The 23,653-nt window shown below is 42.8% G+C and overlaps 1 protein-coding gene across 5 annotated transcripts in view; it reads left to right on the top strand.

Annotated features, from left to right (window-relative positions):
* FOXP1 (forkhead box P1) overlaps positions 1 to 23,653 on the top strand; it is a 111,854-nt gene that overhangs the window by 27,045 nt on the left and 61,156 nt on the right. For 2 of the 5 annotated variants that reach the window (XM_068408491.1, XM_068408489.1), the window contains exons 1-4: positions 3 to 85; positions 10,781 to 10,918; positions 11,994 to 12,080; positions 17,445 to 17,604. In XM_068408491.1, coding sequence (XP_068264592.1) covers positions 10,799 to 10,918; positions 11,994 to 12,080; positions 17,445 to 17,604 — 367 coding nt within the window. In that variant the 5' untranslated portion in view covers positions 3 to 85; positions 10,781 to 10,798. Of the gene's footprint in view, positions 1 to 2; positions 86 to 10,780; positions 10,919 to 11,990; positions 12,081 to 17,444; positions 17,605 to 23,653 lie in introns of those variants that run through there. The other 3 variants (XM_068408488.1, XM_068408487.1, XM_068408490.1) reach the window with 2 other exon arrangements.

The following is a 23,653-nucleotide window of genomic DNA, read 5'->3' as shown; positions in this document are numbered from 1 at the left end:
CCCGCGGAGGTTCCGCACCGCTCCGCGCCGCTCCGCCAGCCCGCTCCATGGCCCGGCGCGCCGCCCGCCGCTCGCCGCCGCCCAGGTGGGTGCCTTGCGCGGGGGGGGAGGGGGGGACAGGCCCGCTCCTAAAGTGGCGGAAAGAGCGCGGAGAAGCCAAACGATGCTGCAGCCTCCGCGGTTGTGACTCCGCGTGTCGGGGTGCGAGTTCGGTGGCCGGTGCCGTGTGAGAGGAGGGAGGGCGCGGTGTGCGCGGCTCGCAACTTGCTCCAGGGTTTTACAAGTGGTTCTGTTCGGTGCGTGGCCCCGTCTTTTGTTCCGACACCGCGGGGCTGCGCGCAGGGCTCCCTTCCGCGCTGGAGTTGTGAAGAAGAAGGGAGGGAAGGAGGGGAAGTGCGGAGAGCCGGGTGAGCTACTTTGTCAGGGTTAAATGTCAGGAGCCGGGCTCGCCGGGTGGATTCGCAGTCGGTTTACCGGGGGAAGCGAAGTGAGCGAGCTGGGTTTGACATTGACCGGTGTTACGAGCCCCGGTGAAATAAACGCAACGGGATAAATGTAGCCGAGGGAAGTGTCAGCCCTGCGAGACAGCATTTCAGTGCGAAGGAGATGGTTTTTCGAGGGTGGTAGGGGTGGGGAGGAGGGAACCCTTAGGAAGTGGGTGGTAAGTTTAGAGCAAAGTGCATACACACTCTTCCTCTTCGGAATTAACTCCTTCCAAGCCAGCTTGTTCTATAAAACACGCTGAGTTTCGACTTGTCCGTGTACGGGTGGTAGGGAAAAGCCACTCGATAACGCGACACAGTCGTCTCGGTGCGTGTGCCGGCGTTTGAAGTGCTACCATTTTATATTTTTAAATAAAAACAAGTTTGGTGGCAGGAAATGTGAATCATTCGGGGTGACTAAGGTCTGTTTATGAAAACGGAATGGTTGGATTTACTCTAGCAGTGAGTGTTGAATTGCTAACTACAATAAATCGCTAAAGTTTATTTCTAATAAAAAGTGACTTACGCAGGCTAGTTTGCGTTTTTATAAATAAACTGAAATGTTAAAGGCTTTTTCACTTGGATCAGAGCTAATTTTCATGCCTGATGCTCCCGGGCCCGATCCTGGAATGACTTGTGCATGTGCAATAGTATAATAGAGGAGTCACTCTCCTCTCGCCCCCGAAGCAGTGAGCGCTCTGCCTGCTGAATTAGGATTTGCTAGATCGGGCCCTTCATAACAGTGTTTACTGTGCAAAGCTTTCAGGCATCTTACACATCTTTACATTGTGTTAAAAATTATATTTGCTTCTCTCTTTTAAAAGTCACAGCAAAAATACGTGTTTATATGTGGCTGTGTGGTTAGAGTGTGCTTCTGTCTGGTTAAGAAATGGCTTTTGTTGATTGTCTGTTTATTGCGGTAGCAGCCTAGGAAGTCTCTAAAAGCAGACACTCTCCTCACAGCCAGCGGAAAATCTGCTGGCAGAGGGCTTTCAGTGATCTCCTGTGACTACTTCCAAAAAATTTCATTGATAAGGCTGCGGAGATGAAACCCAAATCCTGCCTAAACCGAGCAGCTGCCTTGGCCTAGGCTGTGATAGAGCTGAACTGCAAACTGATTGGTCTGACACTTTATAATCAAAGTTGATTTATTGTTCATTAGTAGTGCATTAGCCCTTTCAGGCAAGACAGTTATTTGTGTAGTGGCCTGTCAAACAAAAGACCGCTAGCACCTGTCATTTCTGAACCAGGAGATAAGCGAGCAGATATTAAGATAATGCAAACAGGAATACACTGGGCTGAGGTAAAGTTCTAGCAATTTCCCTGTAAGAAATATTGTTTTATTTAACATGCTCATCTTTAGCATGTAAAGGAATTGTAGTATAGAGCGAAGGGGTTCCCCGACGCCAGGACCATGAGGAGGACAAGGTGTTAGGGCTGAGCTGGGTGCGTGTGGTGTCAGAGCACCTATGAGGTGAGGAGGCAGCTGGGGCAGATAATGAATTGGGAAAAGCCAGTCGCCGGTACGGACGATGTGAATGCTGTCCTGCAGCCTTAATTTAATTTTCTTTGATTTTGCTTTTAGCGTGAGAGCAAGATTGAGGCACTTTTCATGTTTTGTCCTTGACTCCTTCCTCCTCTTCCCAATGGACAGATGTCATGAAATGATGCTCTTGCTGGCAGGGGTTAATTATATGAAAACTTGATGACATCACGGCAGAGCTGTGAGAATGTCAAAATACATCTGCTGCCATATTCAGACATATTGCTCTCCCTCCTCTCCCCCTATATCAGCTCCCCTCCCCTTCTCAAAAGGGAATGATCTCATGACATAAAACAGAAAACAACACAAGTGTCAAAAGAAAACAAAATTAGTGAACTTTTGTCTGCCACCATAGAAACGAGGATTAACTTATGTTATTCCAGAGCATGGAATGGAGACTATCTGCATGAGGATATATAGTGTATTGTCTTCTGTGAATTTTCATTTGACAGGGATTTTGGAGGCTGTGATCTTAATTAAATCTCAACTGACTCAAATAATGCATCTAAAGGCATGCAGTGTTGCGTAACCTTGCTGAGTTGGTAAACCATAAATCATCAGAAAGCTTATGATAGGACGGGCTGCTTTGAAATTTTTTTTTGTTTGCTACAGTTGTGTGGTTTTTTTTTGGTCTTGTTTAACATACACCTCACCGTGCTGTACCACTGTGCCCTCCCTTTTTTGCTTTAAAAAAAAAAAGAAAAAATATAAGCTCAGAGACATGCTCTGACCAGTCACTCAGCTGAAGTAAAGAGAAGTCATAAATATAATGGGATTGACAGGGAAGAAATGAAATCCCAGTGCTGGCTTTCCGGGGATCTCGCTGCTCATGGGAAGGTGTGGGTGCCTCACGTCGTTCTGCAGCAGGATGAGCCCCTCTACACGTTTTAAAAGTGTAACTCTCAGCCCCACGCTGAAATTTATGCTGGGGCATAAGTAGTTCTCAGACACCACTGTGGAGTCGTAACGTGTCGCCCCTGGGTTGCGATGGGTCGCAGATGGATTATGGCGCTCGTGGACGGGGGGCTTTGACGTCCGCGCAGGTTGAGTTGGTTTTAGTTGTGTGCAGGGAAGAAGAGGGTTGCAACAGTTGTGTGGAGAAGGGTGGAGGGGATTTTTAGGCGTTGGAAGTGGTGTAGGGCAGTCAGAGAGATTTCTTACGCAGTGTTTTAACCTGGCAGTGCTCGAGCACCGATGTTGCTTGAGAACAGTGGTGTTCTTAAAATACTGCAGCTAAAGAAATCACTGTTTCAGCATAAAATGCTTTGCTTTCTGTATTTGTGATTGCGTGCTCTGGGCAGCTGAAGGAGAGGTAAGGGGAGAAGGATTTTTGCATTCAAAAGTTTAAGGAGTTGCAAACTTGTGTTTTCTTGCTCTGTATTTCTCAGTCATTTTAGAGCTGCTGTAGACAAACCTGAGCTGGAAGGACACAGCGCTCGGATTTACTTTATGAAAATGTTTCCCAGTAGCAGGATGACTTATTGGTGGTGTTTTCTCCCCTCTTTGCTAGGGGAAAGTGGTAGCAGGGGTAGTTTTATCAACACCTGCAAAACTAGATTGTGGGAAAGTCCTGACACCGTAAGCTAAATTTGTTATTGTTTGGTGAAAGGCTTGGCTGGTTTTGAGCAGTTTGTTTGTTTTATTGAAAGCAGAACTGCATTACTGGAAACTACTTTGCTGGAGTTCGGTTAAAATGTCCTGTGCTGTTTTGTTTTTATAAGGTGCTTACTTGCTCAGCTTTGCTTTCCAGTTATAGGGAAAGGGGGAAAAAATACATCATGCACTCATCTGCAGGTCTGAAGTGGCCGTGTAGAGATTGGGGAGAGAAGCAGCACTGGCAAATATCTCTTCCCCAGCCTTTTTTTCTTCTGCCTTTTTTTTTTTTTCCTTTTTAACCTTTCCAGCACAGTTTCCTCTGCTAGAAGGAGGATCTGTAGTTTGTACTGAAGTTGAATGAATGTTGGGAAACCCAGAGTGAATATTGAACAAATGAGTGGAATTGCTAATTGTTCTGTGCAGTAGTTTTGGACGGTTTTGCCTTCATTGATTAGGTGAGATGCTCTGTTATTTGTGAGGGACAACACCCCCTCCTCCCCAAACTGACAACGGGTTTTAATTTTTAAGCTTTATCTTGCCCTTAAATCTGAAACATCATTGTTCAAATAACCGAGAACAAGGTAAACCAACAACATCAAAAAGGTCGGCTTCTGTGATTTCTCAAGGGCTTGTTATTTTGTACTTTCCAATTCTATTTGATGTCTTGACAAAACAAGATGACACAAGGGAGAATACATTAAATTTTGATTTTCATCTAACCTGTTACAGTAGTGGCAGCTTAATTTCTTTTACTTTTTACCGAAGACGGCTTTTTGCACAATTACTCTAATTGCCACGCCACTTTATGAGAAGGTTTCTTTACGGGTTTCCCATTTGCCTTGATTTTGCGAGGCGTTTTTTTGAACGTGCTTTGACCTTTAACACGGCGAGCGTGCTGGTTGGAGTGTGTCTTCATTAGGAGTAAATCAGTGAATGGCAAGATTGTCAAAGAAGCAACTGATGTTTTCTCATTAGAATCTAATTTGCACCGTTGCGCTTAGCTGTGATGTTCAGCTGTAGGTGTCTGCCATAGGTGTGAAAAACTGCACATTTTAAGCAAATAAAGTTTACAACCGCTATAAAGGCTACAGTTGCAACCGGAGTGGCAAAGCCCAGCTGAGTGTTTAAGCAGAGCTCTGTTTTGTTTGGGAAATAAACAGCATCATTTAACCAGGTGAATATTTTTCAAGAGCTCACTAATTTTTTTCAGCTGACCAGGACAGTGTGTGGCTTCTCACATGCCCCAGGTTTGAGAAGCAGGCAGCTACGTGTTTGACTCTCGCAGGAGAAAATACTCAGAGAGGGGAGAGAGGGCTCGTCCTTCCCTGGAAATCTGTCGGGAGCTGCAGTTCTCCTTAAAAATCTGCCATAGGAAAAAAAAAAAACACAACCAGTCCCTCTGTATAACACTTCCTTTTTGCTCACATGAAATTCTAGGCATATTAAATGTTGCCAGTTCAATCATGGTCTTTTATTATTTAATTAAGCTCTCCTTAATGTATTAATGAATTAATACACAAATGTAAGGAGTCTGACATGATGATCATTCTCAGTATATTAAGGGTGTTTGGGAGAGAGAGGGTTTCAAGGAGTTTTCAAGGGCTTTAGGGGTATTTTGGATGTTTCTAAGCAGGATTGCTTTTGGTTTATTTGAGGCTTTTTTGGCAGAATACGTTGATCTAACATTTCCTTTCCTGAACTCTGGAAAAAAATACGGATTTTTTTTTTTTCAATTGAATCATTATAAAATACCAGCACTGTTCGGAACCATGTACAGCAGGTTATAATTTTTCCATTCATGCTGGAGCGGGAAACAAAACCGATAACTTTTTAAAATGTGAAAAATGATGATGATAATCTCGAGGCTGAAATCTCACTCAGCTCATTAAATGAGTATTTGGTTGTGTGTGTTCTGGTTTAGTCTCTATTTGACAAATGTTAGATGTAGAAAGGATTTAATTTATGTAAACTTTATATTTTTATGCAAATGAAATGGGTATTTATTATAGCAGAAACAATTATCCTGGCACTTAGTGAGAAACCTGGTATGCATGAGAAGTGGTAGATAAGATCAGATGTTTCACTCTGTAAACAAATACGAAAATATTCCCCTTTTTCCTCAGCTAGATGAGAACACAGCAGATAGCAGAGATCCTGACATGCCGGGGAATGTCAGCATAGCCCATCGTACTGCCTTCCGTGGGTCAGAGGGAGATCTTCCCTCCCGATAAAATGTAATAAACAAAATCATAATAATAAAATGCTAATTTAATTTTAAAGAGGGTTTTTCCCCTCCTCTCTTTTAATAGGGACTTGTATTGTTAGGGAGAGAACAGTTATGCTAATGCCAGACTACTTAGCTGATTTTACATTAATATAATAAACATTACCTGTCTTAATGTGTTGTGCTGTATTATGGCAAAATAACTAAGTCTAAAACTGAGATTTCATTTTGCATAATGAAACAGCGCTGCAGCTTCTGAGTGAACAGTTCTAACAGCAGCATTTTTTGTTGTTATTTTGGAGGATGAAACGTTATGTCGGAAACGTTTTGGTCTCGGGATGGAAGCGGGTCCTGCCTTCAGCACTTCTCGTTTTGCTGGGCTCTGCTCTGGCTTGGGGCATTGTGCTCCCCTGCTTGCCAGTGTGTCAGTGGTTTGTCTTCTCCTGTGGCACGAGCAAAGCTGGTTTGCATTGTTTTGGCTGAGATTTTTTTACATTTCAAATGTATTGCACATAATAGCTTTCTAATAAGGCAGCTCAAGTTAATTGTTTGGTTTTGCCTAGCTGTGTCTATTTTTATTTGTATTTATTTTTATTTGTAGCCCGGTATTTTTAACTGTTCCTCAGGTACTTGCTCTTTCTGCGTTCAGCTATTTTGCTTCGTTTAACTTCTATCACAAAATCTTTAACTGAAGAATTGCTGTTTGGAAATCCAAGGTGCCTGGTATGAGGTCTGACTGAAATCAAGTTTGAACACACATCGCAGGAGAAAAGGATTTTCTGGCAGAGTTATTCTTTATGAATTAAGGAAATCCTCCCCATCTTCCATGCATGCCTGCTAACAGTTAACAGGACTGCAACCGTATCCAGCATCGAAGGCACGTTGTGTGAAAATGGCATTCCTTTTTTTTTTTTTTTTCACTTCATACAAGATTAAGCTACTTGAAATTATTTAGCTAGTATTTAATTATATTAATATCACTGAAAATGGGGGAATGGAGATGATTAAATAGGACTAAATCATTTTCATCCCTGTGACCCTTGTCTGGGTTGTATGGAGGAGTGACAAATGCATCCCTGCTGTAACTCGTTGGGAAGTTAAAGGTGAACTTGGCCCAAGTTTGTGGAAGTTTTCCTCGGTGGGTCTCGCCAAAATACGGCGTGTTCGCAGAGCTTGAACCTGGGGGTAGCGGAGGGGGCTGCGGGGGACGGGAGGGTTTTGGGGGATCTGGAGAAACAGCAGGCAAAACCCTGGGAGAAATAGTGTCTGAAAACAATTGTGAGTATTAAAGACATTTTTTGCCGTTGATGGTATTAGCATGTCAGCAGGTCCATACTAGCACAGCTCCGAAAGCCAAATTGCAGCTGTATTTTTACCTTTGCTGCCAGGTTTACGTGCAGCTGGGTATCTACCACACCCTATTGTTATCAGTCAACAATACCAAAAGTAGTTCGTTAATCATATCAATAACAGCAATCGTGTTTCATGTGGAAAATAGAAATAAACAACTTAAAAAAAGAAAAGATTGATTTCTGCTCTGCATGCTAACGTAGCATTCTTTAGGTATATCTGCCAGTAGTCTAATTTGAACTTCAACTCCCTGAAGGCAGTAAGACAGAATTATTTTAGTTCTTCATAAACTGCCTTCTGTGATTCATTGTTAACTCATAAAACACGCTCATTTTCATGTACTTAAACAGTTAAGCCATTTTTAAAGTCGGTTTGTAATTTTTTTTTGGCAACACGTTTAAGTTGACATCTGAGAGAGAGAAATCTAAAATTAATTTATAGCCCTCAGTTTAGTTTTCATTTACTATCGGACAAAATATCAGAAATAAATATTTTTTATCTAACGTAATGTAAAGTATATTGCACAGTATCTAAAATAAAGTTTAGTTTTGACTGAATACACTCAAAAAGGGACCCATAAATATTAGAGAGCTGTAGTTAAGAACTTACATGACTGTTTTAAATACTATTGATTTAAACCACTGGCTAGATTTTATGAATCAAAGTGTAATTTCCAAGCTTTGGCTATATTTCTCATCGCTAAAGCACTCTCTCTTGTGTGCCTTTAGCAGCTTTCCAGACATTCAACACGGGATTAAATGATAGTAGTTACAATGATCAATAGGTTAAGACCGGTACAATCACTCTTACCGCTAATGACCTCGGTAGTAATGGGTAATAAAGTGTGGGCTATAATAGCCTATTGCTGGTGCTGCATGCCCTTTGATTCCTAGTATTACCAGGGACTAGCTCCATGAAAAAGTTGGACGTTGGGAGTGAAGAGAGTGGGTATCTAGGCCATCGTTCTTCACTATTTCGAGTCTTCAAACCGTACGTGTGCCCACGCTTGTCCGGGGCCTGCGGGTCATTTTTAACAGGGTAGTTTCTGGTTTATTTGAATTTTTGTTTGTAAAAGATTTCTGTAAGTTGCTTTCGTGATTAACTGAAGCACAAACTTTGGCTAAACGCGGCTGTTGGCCGTGTTTATAAATGGAAGGCAGGACCTTCTTTAGAGGCGCAGATGTGGTGTGAAAATGTGGTTTCAGATGGTAAAAAGAAGCTGAACGATGGATCAGCGTGATTTTGTACTCCTAGGTGTGCCCCATATATATATATATATATATATATATATATATATAAAAATATATATATTTTTTTTGCTTGCTGGTTAAGTGCTCCTGTTCTAGCAAAGAGTGTGCAGCTAGGAGATTCTGCACCAGAAGGTACGTGGCCAGTTTTCAAAGGTAGGGCCGAATCCTTAGATTTATCCCAAGATCAACGTGCAGAAAAGCCATGGAAGCGAATGGGAGTTGTCTGTGCATAGCTGACGGCAGAACGCGGCCCTGCGTATTAATCACCGATGTGTAGGGCTTACAACACCCCACCCTATTCCTGTCTGTATCCCTGCTCGTCGTCATAAATCTGACTGAAGAGTATTTGTGTTGTCTATCTTCCAAGAAGGGCACAGAAAACATACTTAAACATGCTTCCTCTTCTGTTTGCTCAGTCCAACTTCAATGAAAGGTAGTACAAACCCGGGGGTAAAGTAAACTTCTCTGGGGAAGAGAATAATGAAGGTGAGTCACGCTTCGGGGCGAAGATAGTGCCGGCAGTATTTAATTAAATAATTTTCTACTCCCAGAAAAGGTTTTAAAAGACTATGGATTAAGATAGTCTGAATTAACGGGATTACCCATCCTGATGACTCAGTGTCCTCAGAGCTGGTCCTGCGTGGCGAGGTGGTGGCACGGGCAAGCCACACCGGCCGCGGGAGAACGGCCGCTGGCTTTGGTGGGAGCTGGCGTTTGACCCGTAATTAAATCTCCGTTTGCCTGTGTTCACACCTGCTTGGTCCACGTCAGACACGTGGGGACGCACGGATGCGCAGAGGAGCTCGCGGGGTTTGCGTTAATGGGATGTCGCCTCGGCCGGGCTCTGCTCAGACGAACGTTTCCAAGGCGGTGTCTGGCCCTGGCACGCGACGTGTACACAACAACGCGGGGAGCTGCGCGGCGTGCATGCGTCTGACCTTCAGGAACCATTTTTAGTTCATCAAAATTAGTGATGCTGAGAAATCAGGACATCAGTGCATAATGACTGTGAAATTAGGAATGAGAGCTTGCTATGCAAATGACAGGACAAATCATGTGAAAAAGTCAAGATAAACTGCATATTAAGACATTATGTTACATAAAATTAATACTGCATTTCTCTCTTGCTTACTACTACACTGGAAGATTATTTTTTTTTTAAACTCCTTTATCTTCTGATCAGCTATTGTCTGCTGATTTTTTAAAAAGTGGTGCACAGAAAAAGCGCTAAACATATTATTACCTTTTATTGTAATACATGAGATGACAGGAGATCCTTTTTAGCAAAGTATATCCTTTACTGCTTTTAGTTTTGTGCTGTCACGTATTTGATTTGAAACTATAGAAAAGTAAGGTGCTTAAATATTACTGTTAAAACTCATATGGGGTTTGTCTTTTTCTCTATTGTTTTTCTTTTTCCCCCCTCCTTTTCTTTTCCTTTTTTTTGGGGTGGAGGGTAGAGGGGTGGGTTTCAAGGGAAATAGTCTTCTTGCGTTACTAGGACTGACAAAATGGTTCTCATGTAGTCTGCAAATTAAACACAAGTGCAGTGATTATTTTGAATAGCTAAATTACATTCTAGAAAGCTTGCAGAATTCATAGCATTGTCATTAGGTATCCGCTTGAATACAATTTGTGTAACCTTGGCCAAGACAGCCTGTCATTTTAATGTCAGTGTTTTATCTGAACAAGACATCATCCTTTCAGATAGAGTGTACAGGTTCCTTGCAAAGATGCCCGTGCAGAACCGTGTTAACAGTTGCAAATATGAAATGCTATCAAGTTCATCACTGTAGCTGTTTGTCACCGAAATGTCATGGAAAGCGGCTTTTAATGGTATCTCACATAATGTGAAAGAATTGAAGACATCTGTATGCTGGGTGAATATGGAATGGTAAAGACATCGTGGTAGGGCCTTTCTGTTAAAATTGCACAGGAGTCTGGTGCCGTTATTCACATCACTGAGCCTTCCTTCCATTTCCTTACAAACCTGTCGCAACAGGGTCTAGATCCCATCAGCGCGGGGTACTGGGCTCTTGGATTTCTGTGCGGAAGGCAAGGGCTTTCTGGGAGGGGAAGGACCCCATTGGCGGTTTCTTGTAAAAATAAATAAAGCTTAACAGGGTTTACCGTATTGCTCACTTTAAAGAATTCCCATCGCAATAACGTTTTGCAAAAGGGGAATTCGGTCGCCAGGAAGATGTGGTCGGTACCTCTGTGCCTGCTGCGGTGGGCCGGGAGGATGCTCTCGCCTTCAGCTGCGGGGATGGTGGGCGGCGTGGAGGAGCTGCGGCCACGCGCTCTGACCCCTCTTTGCTCTCCTCTCGTGCTCCAGGTTCCAGTGTCGGTGGCTATGATGACACCTCAAGTGATCACTCCCCAGCAAATGCAGCAGATCCTCCAGCAACAAGTGCTAACTCCCCAGCAACTCCAAGTCCTGCTCCAACAGCAGCAGGCACTCATGCTTCAACAGGTAATTGTTTCCTTAACAGCTGCTCAGGCGGCCCCTGTAGATACTGGAGGGCTTCACCTCCTGAAATGTTCTCGCAGAAGGAAGCTGCCCACATCTCTGGACCTTGGAGCAGCTGTGCTCTGAGATGAACTGACTGCTCTTTTGTTTTTAATTCTAGAAATAGCTACTGGAAACAAATCCAGGGAGCAGTGCTAGGAGTGTTTCCAAGATCAGCTAAATAATACAGATTCATATTTAAGTGTCAGGACTTCGGCAGCTGTCCCTGTTGCTTTTGCCTGCATCCCCCAGAAAGCGTGGTGTGCCCTGACTAATGGGAGTAAACAAGGTAGTAGGGTGATACTTCCCATTTTAGACCTCGTTATGTCCATCTGGAACCATAAAGGACTATGGAAATGGAGGCAATAAAAGTGAAGAGGTTTGCAAGCCTTCATCTGTTTGATTTCAGCCAGTGTGTGCTGTGTGGCGTGTCAGTGTTTCTCACAGCCCATGGTCCTTTTTCAGCTGAAAGTTGGCCACCAACAAGCCCCGAGGCTCCGTTACCGTAGGACATGGCACAGGCTCACAAATGCCAGGCGGGCATCAGCATCTGCCCCAGCCCGGGACCTTGTGTGCTCCCTCCTGGCTGCCGTGCTCCTGCGCAGCACACATCTGGGGAGCGGGGAGGAGGAGAGTGTTTCCCAGGATGTCTGTGCATGTATTGAACAACACTTCATACAGTCAGACCCTATCATTTAGAAAGCATGTGTGTTTCACAACAGAGATTCGCCAGGCTCTCTCAGCAAGGGCGTTTTGGCTTTGTTGTTACAATCAAAGGTCATTCCTTGCCTTATTTTAATTAGTTTGTGTAGAAAATGGTATGTTTTTCATCAGTTCATTTTGGAGATTACTTTTCAAACGATAATGCCAAGAATAGTCAGTGTGCACTGAATTTATTGTCGAGTTTCAAACTAAAGGTCAGACCATTACAGATAAAAGGATGCTATTTTTCAAATCACAGTTTGTGTATTACACCAAAAGGGACACTGAATTGGCTCTCCACTTTGTTACTTACCATCTTCCCTTTTCTTTGTAGCAGCAGCTTCAAGAGTTTTATAAGAAACAACAGGAACAGTTGCAGCTTCAACTTTTACAGCAACAACATGCTGGAAAACAGCCTAAAGAGGTACAGACAATACCCATTTTACTTTCAAACCGCAGATCCCCTGGGACTGTCTAGTGGCTGTTAAACTGTCATTCATCTTATAAATGATTGCACAACTGAACTGACTCTATCGGGTCTCAGCTTTCAGATTTAGAGTTATTGTCCTGTTTTCGCCTGTGTTTTCCTGTGCTTTCCATTTGCTTGCTGCCACATATTTTATAGCAGGGGACCATGCCTTGATGTTCGGTATGAGTACTGCAGCAAGCATCTAGACTTGTATCTTGGGAGAGTGCTTTTGGAAGTTAGTTATGTTGTAAAGGGGAGGGGGCACGGCAGCAGGCCCGGATACGGCGCTGTTTGCTCTAAGCAGAGCAAAATGCTGAGAGACGTTGAGGTTGGGCTTGCAGTTTCCAGCCGGAGAGGTTCTGATTGCGTGTTCCTCACAGCATGGACCTGGCAGGAGGGACCACACTGGAGCAGCGTTGGTGGTGACACCAAGAAGCGAGGTCCGAGATGCAGAGGTAGCGTGGGAACGCTGCCCGTTCGCAGTGTGGTGGCGGGAGACCATGCTCTGATGCCACCATGGCAGGAATGGGACAGGCCAGGGTGGTTTCTGCCCGTCCTTTACATACACTTCTCCTTTCAAAATACCCATCACGTCCTAAACTCTGTTGATTTTGGTGTGCTTAAATTTAATTTTGCTGTAATTAACGTTTATTTTTAAGGCACCCAGTTCACCCCTCTAGTCACAAGGAGTTTGAGACTTTCATGTTTAATCTGCCATCAGTGCTGGCTTGGGTAGATCCTAGAAAGCTGCCTCTTGGCACGAGACGCTGCGTGATGTCCTGCGATAGCGGCAGCGCTTGTGCGTCACTTCGCAAGTGACGCTGCTCAAAGCACGCACCAATTCCCCCCCCCCCCCCCAGCCACCACCCCCCGAAATTTTGGCAAATCGTGCCACCTGTGCCAAGTTTCAACCCAGAGTGAATTTTTCCAGCTGAGTTATAAACCCCTGAAAATAGGGGGGTTTATAATGGAAACGCTGACACAACCTTAACCATAGCGCGCTTACGGGCGCCACTATAATAAAAAGGGAACAGATTAAAAAGTGTCTAAAATGTAAATCTAAAGGACTAACAGTAATTAAAATGGAAATGGCACAGGGAGGGAAGGCATGTAATTGTGAGATATCACTGTGCAGAATGCTCTCAGCTTTGTTTTGCTGGCTGTTTTTCTAATTCAGTAGGGCTTACTCATCAGTGGCAGTTCAATGCGCGTTAATGACTCTGGGATGCAGGCATCACTCTGGACAAAGAAATGATTATTGTGCGGTCAAAAGAAGTTCAAAGACAAGAAGGGAATTTCAGTTTTTTCCTTAGAGATCCACATTCAAGAGCATATAAATTAAGCCAAATGTTAAAAACCACAGTCTGAAAGCTGACTTCAAAGTCACAACTCTCTAATTAATGAACTGCGAGCTTCAGTTTGGACAAGTCGTGGTTTGATGCGCCCATAAATCAACATGACAGGTCTGTTTCACAGTCTCAGACAGCGCTTGTCATTGAGTCACATCAGATGTAAACACAGCAGAAAAAAGAGGGAATATGAAGGAGGTGCAATTGATCAACAGAATTGGTAAAAACCCACTTTTGAAACGCATTATGCATGATCACAGGAAATGGCGATAGCCTCAAGAGGCTTTCTCCTTCTGCTGTTGCTTTTTTGAATCAGATTTCTAACAGCCTTCAAAAGGGAGAATAAGAATTATGGAGCTTCTCCCCTGTGGCTGGCAGGCAATAACCCCCTGTTGTTATTTTGTGCTTCTTTCTTTTCAAAGGCGTCAAAATTTAGTTTTTTAAAGATCTTTAACTCTATATTTGAAGACAAACAATAAAGGGCTGCCACTGTCATTCTTATCAGTTACCAGGGATTGTATTTTTTCTTTCTGTTGCCACTTCTTATTAACCTCTTATTTGGTCTATTAGACATAGTTTTGAATGCAAGCCTGCATGCTGGGAGAACATGAAAGTTCAGATGAGCTCAGAGGGCAGATAAAGAAATTTGAAGGGGAAAGTTACACAGCAGAATGAACGATAAAAGTTAACTCTTCTAAATTGCTGTTGTCAGACAGGAGAGCATCTCAGACACAAAGATGAGGGGCTTGGAGCTTAAAGAAAAAAATACTTTGTGTTAAAAAAGACGAGAAGGGAAGTTAGACAATGTGATGGCATTTCAACATCTAACACACTGATTTTTCTGTGGTCACACTTCTGATATTACACCATGGAAAGCAACAATAAGAAAGGACTCCTTCCTGTTTCGAGAAGAGCATTTTAACACATTATCTGTTAAGAGAACAAGGGGCCCGAGTCTCTTCAGCTTTTTCCGGGCTTTTGGGAGGGTGTTTTTGCTGGTGGTTTTAGTAGAGGCCTGTTTCAGCGATGCGTTTCATCCCTCAGGTTTGTTCAGCCCCATTTTTCCTGCCTTAAGGAGGTTATCCTGGATAAATTAGCATGCAAGTGGTGGTCTTTTTATTTTTTATCTTTTTTTTTTTCCCCTCCCGTACTAAAAACTGACGGTCGGGTGACACGGCGAGCGGTGCCGTGGTGGGGCCCGGCAGCTGCCGTGCTGACGAGGGCTGAGTTTGTACCTTGACAGATGGAACAAGTGTGTTCATGTACTGCATCCCCCAAGTCACTGTGTTAGTGCCTCGTCCTGTTGTACCGTCGGGAAGGAAGAAAAACACAACAGGTCTCCCAAGCCCCGCTGGTAAAAGGGGTTTAACCCCCAAGCAGGGTGACAGACGGACCCCAGTAAGGTTTCTGGTGGGTTTTACTCGAGGTGTAGCAGAGGGTGAGCAGTGCTCAGTGCCCGTTAGCACGAGCAGGAGGTGCCGGGACCCCGCGGGGCTGCCGGGTCTCCCCAAGGCAAGGGGGGCTCAGGGGAGGATCCCGCTGGGTGCCGTGGCCCTGGGCAGAGCGGGTTGTTTTCCGACCGGGGCCATTTGTCCTCTGGCAGTTGTGACAGTTTATGTTAGGCAGTAGGGAGTAACCGAAGAAAGGAAAACAGACCTTTGACAGAAGCTTTAGGGAGGGGATCAAAAATGCAAGTTTTATCAGGATATTTCAGCATTTTAACACTGACTACTGACCTGACAACAGGACTGCACCGAGACCTTTTTTGTATGCATTCAATTGTGAGAAGTAAACAAACTGCCTTGTATCCTGTGTTTGGTAACTGGGTGGGGAGCGCACTTTGGCAACGTGTCTTGCTTTTAAATTCTTTCTTGGACAATAGGCCTTGTATACTTTTATATCCTGGCTTTTCAAAGTAGAGAGTGTTCAAGAGCTTTTCTTAGGATAGCTGAGAAGACAACCCAACAGGCATCAGTCAATTTATATAAAGGGGTTTTTTTTAAAAAAAATGTGCTAACTTTACACTCAGATGGCAAATAGGTAAAACATAGCTTACTGTAACTGGGTTTTTATGTAATACCATTTATTATATATAAAAATTTATATAAAGTATATATATATTTAGAAAATGAATATTTATGGAGGCAAACGATACCTTAACTCTTAGTATAACTGTTGCTGGGGCTTGCATTCATCTGGTACTGTTGCAAATAGTTGCAACAACGGGATCTGTCTGAGCAAGCTGTTGCAAAGAAATGAAAACTCTCCGAGTTTCAGAACATCTGAACACCTATTTCTTTAACTGTGTTCTCAAAGTCCTAGATTTTCTTTGGAAAGACAATAAATAAACTTTCCTGTTGATACAGTCATGACTCTACAGTTGGTTGCAGTATTAAGGTTGATGGGGCATGGTGGTACGAGAAGGTGGGGGCCAAAGCCCTGGCTGGTGTCCATCAGTCCCGCTCCTGGAGCACCAGTGGGTTTTTTTCCCTGCTTAACGCCCGCAGGGAGTGGGGACGGTGATTCTCTGGCTCCGTGTCAGGGAAGGGCGACAAAAAGCTTGGGGTCTGGCTGGGGTTGGTTTGTGAAAGTGTGCAGGTTTGTAAGAGTTAATTTTCTTTCCGTAATTGTTAGCCATAATGTGTATAAGACCTCCACCTTGATATGATTCCTAGCAGATTAGGGATATTAGATAATTTCCTTCTATTTATTGTACTACTGCACTGTATTATCTTTCTATCACTCAGATAATTACTAAGGAAATCTACATTAATTTTTTTTGGCTAGCACAAGGAACTGCTAAACACTGGCATGATGTATTGATGTTTTACACAACAAAAGTTTTCCTCCTGTCATTGTACAATAAATAAAAAGATATTTATCAAAATGCAAAGCCTTTCATGGATTTTAAAGAACAAAGCAAATAAAATACAAGATGAGCATGGAAGCAAAACCTAGAGGCTTCCTTAACTGAACAAAATTAAGAACTCTGAAGCCTGGAGTACTGTACATATTAAACACTCACATTCAAGTAAGATGTTGTTTGCTAAATTATGAATGTGTGTAATTAAAATCTAGTGGCTGTTTCTATGAAAGATTTACAATGTTATTTCATCGTTTGTCATGGCTAATTAACAATATTAGATGAAGTTTTTCTTCTTCAAAGGTCTGATTTTTTCTCATTTATTTATGTCAGAAGTGATAAACAGAGTAGTTAAAAGCTTCCGCGGGTACAGTAGTGAGAAAAGCAACATGTTCTTTTACACCTCGAAGGTTCAGGGTTCACATCCCTGCGGAGTAAAGCAACTCCATCTTCTTTCTAGTGAGAATAATTAAAAATTTCAAAGTGCAGAAGTAGCAGCCTTAAATACAGCACAGAATAATTCTGAACATAACAAAGTATTGTGCTGCTTGATGGATGAATAAGAGAGAGTAAGTATAAAATGCCATAAATTAAGCCAGTCGTATTGCCTTAATAGTTGAGACAACACTTGCATGGGCAAACAGAGCACGGTGCAGGATTGTTTTTCATTACATCTAAGTGTGAAGCGATCGTGCGGGGCGGTTCTCACACTATCCATGTTCTTTGCCCCAAAGAATTACCCAGGACTTTTAACAGCTGCCAGCAGCGTTTGCTTTACCCACCACCGAAATACAGCCACTACTGGGGCACATGGACCAAGAAATGTTGCATAGGTTTTAATTGGGATGGCGGGAGGGATTTAGGTGGGATGAAAGCAGTCACTGGAGGTGGGAATGGACTGCAGCCCTGTGGTTAGCTCTAGCACCTAAGCGTGCCTTGGGGTCACTGATACTGGGCGGTGGGCGCGCTAGCTTGCCTTCATACTGGGTGACTGCGATCAGAAGTTGCAGCGTGTCAAGACAAGGAGCCCTGTAAGTCCTCAGTTAACGCTTTGCTCTGTGTTGACAAATGTGCATTTTTTTAAATTATTTTTTTTTTCTTTTCCAGCCCCAGCAGCAGCAGGTGGCTACACAGCAGTTGGCCTTCCAGCAGCAACTCTTACAGATGCAGCAGTTGCAACAGCAGCACCTCCTGTCTTTGCAGCGTCAGGGGCTGCTGACGATCCAGCCTGGCCAGCCTACTCTGCCTTTGCAACCCCTTGCACAAGGTAGGTGGGGGTTTGGGAGCTGCCAGCTGTCTGGCACAGCGATAGCGTGCACGCACAAGCACACGGAGTTGTCGCGCAGTAAGAGAGCGAGATCTCAGAGGCTCATAAAATGACAAGCACAGAAGAATCCTCACAGGCAGGGTGGGCATTACAAAGGTATTTTTTTTTAGAAGGGCAACGCTGAAGTCGTGGCCTGCTCTGGCTAACGGGAGGCAGGCGGTTTGGAGTTTGGATTCAATTTGCACGGCGATAGCTGGTGTGGCAGACTCGGAGCTGCTGGTTGTACTAATCTGAGCTTGAAATCCTTCACAGGAGGCGTCTTAATCGATTCTTGGTGCTGGGCTCATGGCTAAGGATAGTGTGAGAGCCGCTTTTCCTTTTTTAATGTGTTACTTGGGCCCTTTCTGGTTCCAGCCAGGCGAGGAGCTGCGCACAGAGGAGCTCTGATCCGCACGCTGCCGAACTGTAGAAATTTGATTGTCCTTTGCTGCAGCTGAGAGGGAGAGGGGGCAGCCTCTCCTCTCCATGCCTGTTTACACGGCTTTCATTTCACTGCCTGTGTACATCATAGCTTCATTCCTCCCTCCACACTGAGGCAAATTGGGATTAACTCCGTTTAATTTTAATGGTGTTATTGACGATTAGATCCTCCTACATCTTTATTGAGTCCTGCAGTCTGCAAGAAGTTACTGCTTTGCTGAAATCCCTGTTTGTATTTTTTTTTTTAAGATATTGATACATTGAAAATAGTAACTACTTAAATCACAATACTTTGGACAGTGATTATAACTTGGGGATTTTATTCTCTCTTTTCCTTTTCGTCTTGAATTTATTTTTTTTTTTAACTGGGTTTGTCTGCGAGCCTTGGGACTTTTTAACAGACTTCCCTGAGCTCTGGCTGCTGTGCTTGAGGCAGGCTTTTCAAAGGCTCAGGGAAGACCAGGTCTTTCAACCATGTTGCTGATACTTGTGAATAATCATGCCTTGCCCCGTAATAAATTTAAGCATCCACCTCAACAACTTGAGTCAGCTCAGGTTGAATGATTTGGGCTCTTCAAAGCAGCCTTAGGGCTGTTCTAGTTGCTAAACCATATAATGAATTTACATTCAGCTCTGTTCAGTTAAGTGGGGGGGACGGGACAAAATTTGTTCTGTTCTTCACCCTTCTTTTTTGTGCATACATAGCTGCAAAACGGAGAGCAAGGTGGCTGGTGAATATTAACCTGTATGGACAAACAGAGACAAAACTGGGGAGTGGGGTCTGCTTTGCCGTGTGGCTGGTGTGGTTTATTTAAGCTTATTTTTGCCAGACCCACAAAGGTATTTGAGCTTCTAACTCCTGTCTTGAGAGGCTAAGCTTTTGGGGACCTGACTCCTCCCTCTGCAAGACTCAGTTTAGCTTCCCAGCATCCCAAAGCTGGACACCTGGTCTAGACTAGTGCGTGAGTTGAGGCTGAGGTGTGGGAAGGTGGTGCCTGGCTGGGAGCTGCAGGATCAGACCTGGGGTGGGAGTTGGTCAGGGGAGAAGGCATGAAACAAGCCCAGGAGAAAGGGCATGTAGACAAAATGCCATTTATACTTGCAAAATGTTGTAACGTGCATTAATTACGCTTCAGATTTATTGTTGGAAGCATCCCAGGCTGTTCGCACACACCCACCGGACTCAAGCTTCAACCTTTCTAATTTTTCCCACAGCTCCTATACCATTAGGTCGGCTCGGTAAGGTTCATTGTATAGTACATCAGTTAAGCTGTCCAGAGGAGGGCAATTGGGCAGTGACAAGACACGCTCATGTGTAATGTGAAAGAAATGAATGTGGTGATGCATGAAGTGTAATCTGTGCGGTAACACATCGTAGACACCAGCAGGTAATTCAGCAGTCGTGGCATTGATTGATACGGTTAGCAGGGTACTGTAACTATTAGTCCTCGCAAAGGAGAGTATTTAAAACCGAAGGGGTGCCGGCTTGCACGCCGGAGACGACATAAACATAAGCAGAAAGGGCTGGTTCTTGCAGGGAAATGAGCTGGGAGCGTTGGGGGTGGCTGGAGCCGGGAGGAAAGAGTAACGTGGGAATTCAGGCAGGTTGCAGTACAGCACGGTATTTGATTTTTTTTTATCAGAGAGACGATGGCTTAAAACTGATGTCATTATGAGGTTTAAATCAACTTTCTGCTTGCTTGAACATGGTCACCTGGGTATGGAGGTACAAGGACACAAGGAGGTTGAGCAACTCTGTTTGTCTTTGAGCCAGTGATACCTGGGGTTGGGAAATTGAGTTCTGTGAGCAGTAATCTGTCAACTGTCCCCACAACATACATTTTTTAAACCTGTGCCTACATTTTCTTTCATAATGAAGGGGACTAGTTGTCCTGAAAAATGCAATGAAGTGCCAGGGCTGTAGTTTAAAATAATTGGTAATGGACACTTCTTATTTTAAAAAATAAAAATTATATATATCATGCCCTTTTGTTTTCAGAACAGTTTTCAAGACTGAGACAAATAGTGTAAATGTGCATATAAAAAAAAATCATCCCTCTAGTAAATGTAGCTATGAATTGGGTTAAAAGCATTTTGCTTTTATTGTTAAGTATCTGTAGTAGTAATAAACGTTTCTAAAGGGAAAATGCTACTTCATAAGTGATATTCTTGTTATGTTTTTAGAACTAATACATTGTTTAAAGCTGTATTTTAGTTTCATTTTAGTTTTTAGTGCTCGCCTATTGTCTTACACAAAATAGCACATCCTTTAATGTTATATTTGTGTAATCTTTGCTGCTTTCTATTTAGACACATCTATAATCTAGATTTTACATCTGTACACAGGAGCAATTTAAAAATAAACCACGTTTCAGCAGCGTTCTGAGCTGCGAGAGATAGATCTTTAGCATCTGCAAAACGAAACTGCAAATCACACTTGAGTGAAAATAACAGGACTGAGGCGTCGGGGTGCTGGATCGCTGCCGTCGGGTGGGCAGGTTCAGGGCTCGATCCCATCACGGGTACGGACGAAGCTGCAGCACCAGCAGGAGCGATCGCGGGCAGTTGTAGCATGGTTCTGGGAATCTGACTTAAAATTTAGCTCTCGCTGTTAAAGTGAAACCGGTAAATGGTAACTTACATAATTTATTGCCAGTGGTCGTGGGTCTATTTGACTTGCTTTTACCATTTGTTCTATTATTTTATTTAACCATTTTGCTGGGTGAGTAATGAGCATACCTTTCAGCTGCCCGGTGTGACAGGCTGGTTAGGAATTCTCGACAGAATTATTCTAAAAGAACTAAATTTGGGGAAAGAGGAGGAAGAGGATTTTTTAAATGTTATTAATCAAGTGCTATCAACGTTGTGGTCATTTTTAGGTGACGTGTTGTGTGCAGACGTGTATGACATCACAGTTAACTCTTAACGACACCCAGCCTGAAATCATCCTTATTATCTCCAGCTTGTTTTAGCCCCACACAACTGGGTGTTTTTTATTTTTCTTTCGATAGGCAGTGTAGTTGGCATCAGTGCTAACATGAGTTACACTTGTATAGGAAGTTAGACCAAACCCCTTGACTTTTAGAGGATCTACAGCAAAGTATAAATATCATGTGTGTGTATTTTTTAACGCCTGTAACACTTGCAAGCTTTTCCTTGGCATAAAGCATTAGTAGATCCAAAGTGACCCAGAGGAGAGGGGAAGGGAAGAGGAGAAAGTGGGACAGGGAGAGGAGAGTAGGTGCTAGCCTGCCTCTTAATAAAAAACCTGCAGAAATCCAAATAAGGGGGTGATGGCAAAAAAAAAAAAAAAAAGAAAAAAAAAAAAGGCCAGTTATTCTTTCCGTGTTTTGCTTATTCTGGAAAATAAAAATAGGTGTCGACTCATACGGTCTCATATCAATACGTTATCATCAACAGACAAGTCTATTCACTATTGTTTGAATTGAGTAAACAGTGGTGTAAGGGTCAGCCGTGCTCCCAGGTAATTGTTAGTGCGCAGACAGTCCTGTCAGGCCCCTTAGCTAAAAATACATCCCACGCTGTCACTTCGCAAGGTGTTTGAAAATAATAGCCCCGACACAGGAAAACAGGACGCAGGCTTGTGTACTGACCTTTTTTTTTCCTTGTTTCATTTGCTCAGAGGTTTAATTTCAGGGGACAAGTAATAATTGAATATGTCTAATAACTGAATGCTCATTTGGGACAAAATCCATCAAAATGTAATTGGCGTTTGGGTCTGATGAAAGGAGAATGACGTGGCTTTAGAGAAACGGATGTGTCCTAAGAATATCTGATCACTTAATGTATAAATTGAAGCCTCTCTCATAATATATATTAATTGCAGATACTTAAGGATTTTAGCTTTTTTTTTTTGTAGTGAACCGTTACTGGAGACCAACTGTTTTTGTTAATGCTACTCTCGGAAAGGCGGGGAAGGTTATTGGTCTGTCGTGCAATAATTTACTCCTCTTTGATATGCAAACGATCCACGGTGAATATAAAAAAATCCTATCAGACTCATTTCACAGTTCTTAACCACTTAGATTCTCTGGAGTCTATCGCCTCATTAGACCAGTGCTCTCCAAAGCTGGCATAATTAAAATCTTTAACAGTTTAGCAAAGTAAAGATGTTTGGCTGATCACGTTGAGATGATTATCTATCCATTGTATTCTAAATGACAAAAATAAATTAAATTTAGACCTTGGCATTTTTTATTATGTGTTTCAAATGAATATAATGCATACTGCCTTTTTTTTTTTTTTTTTTTATTTCAATACCTTGGGTTTGGCGAGATACATGCCTGTGTGAGCTGCTGCTCCACACTCAGAAAATGGCAGGTTTCCTTAGGATAGCTCCAGTGCTACAGTACGCTGAACCGATCAACAGCCATCCAAATGTGATCTGGAAGCATTTTTAAAGAGAAACCTCTTTAAAAACACACAGACACAGGCTTTTATTACGTTTTTTTCCCCTGAATATTTAAGTGATGCGTCTCCACAGCTAATTTTTTCCTGTGGGCTTCTCTGAAAGAGTTTTCAGTGAGAGGAACTTGTCTTGTTTGATCACGTCACCAACATAAGCTTCACCCAAAAGCACGATCTCGGCGTGCGATCTCCCCTTCCAGCCTTCGGTTCGGCCCGCTGGAGTTGGCAAAGTTTTCACTTGCCTTATTTATTGACGGCGATGGCCTAAGCCTGGTGTCCATTTTGACACACAAAAAAATATATATTTTTTATTTATTATTATTTCTTGAAGCTTATTTTATGTTTTCATTTTACTTTTGAATGGCTCATTAGCATCGATCTAAGAAATGACAGTAATAATAGTGTTACTTGTATAGAAAGTTATACAGTTTTTCGGTAGACACATCCATCAATTAAGTGAGCAGTTCGAGAAACCAAAATTAATGAGAAAGATAGGTGTGTTAATGAAATAATCATAGTATAATCAATTTGACTGTTAAAATTTGAAAAGCATTTCAGGAAGACAATATGAATTCATAATTTATGTCTAAAAGTGATTAATAAAAACTGTATTTAATAACAACGCTATTTGTCATCATTTAAAACTTAAGCACAAAATTAGTCATATTGTGGTTCGTGTTGTCATAATAATAAAGCTGAGTATTTTTTTTTCCCTAAGACCTTCCTTTCTTTTAAAAACAGCTTAGAAAGTACTCACTTTCCTTAAAAAAAAATATATATATATATTTTTAAAAATAAATATTAAATTTCTGCAGCTGACTGCAGAGCTGCCCTTGGCCACCTTTGCTGTCAGCCTTGCTGTGAGCTCGGGGCAATTTCTGCCTGAGTAGGGAGTCTGGAAACGGGCCCTCTGTAATTTTAATTATGAAAAATAATAATTAATGTGGAGTTTGAAGTGAGCGTCCTGTTGTGTGGACCCCTCTGCCCCACATCCCGGATTTTGCATTACACAGGTATTGCAGGTGTCACACCAGAAAATTCAGCAGAGACGTGCAGTGTTCAGTATCAGCCTTTAGTTATTAAAAAAAAAAAAATACGTATGCAAAAACACACACACACACACAACTAACACTAGGCTTTG

The sequence above is a fragment of the Nyctibius grandis genome, chromosome 10 (assembly GCF_013368605.1).
Source record: "Nyctibius grandis isolate bNycGra1 chromosome 10, bNycGra1.pri, whole genome shotgun sequence".
NCBI lineage: Eukaryota > Metazoa > Chordata > Aves > Nyctibiiformes > Nyctibiidae > Nyctibius > Nyctibius grandis.
Note: the sequence above shows the minus strand (reverse complement) of the source record. Positions and strands in the feature narration are given on the sequence as shown.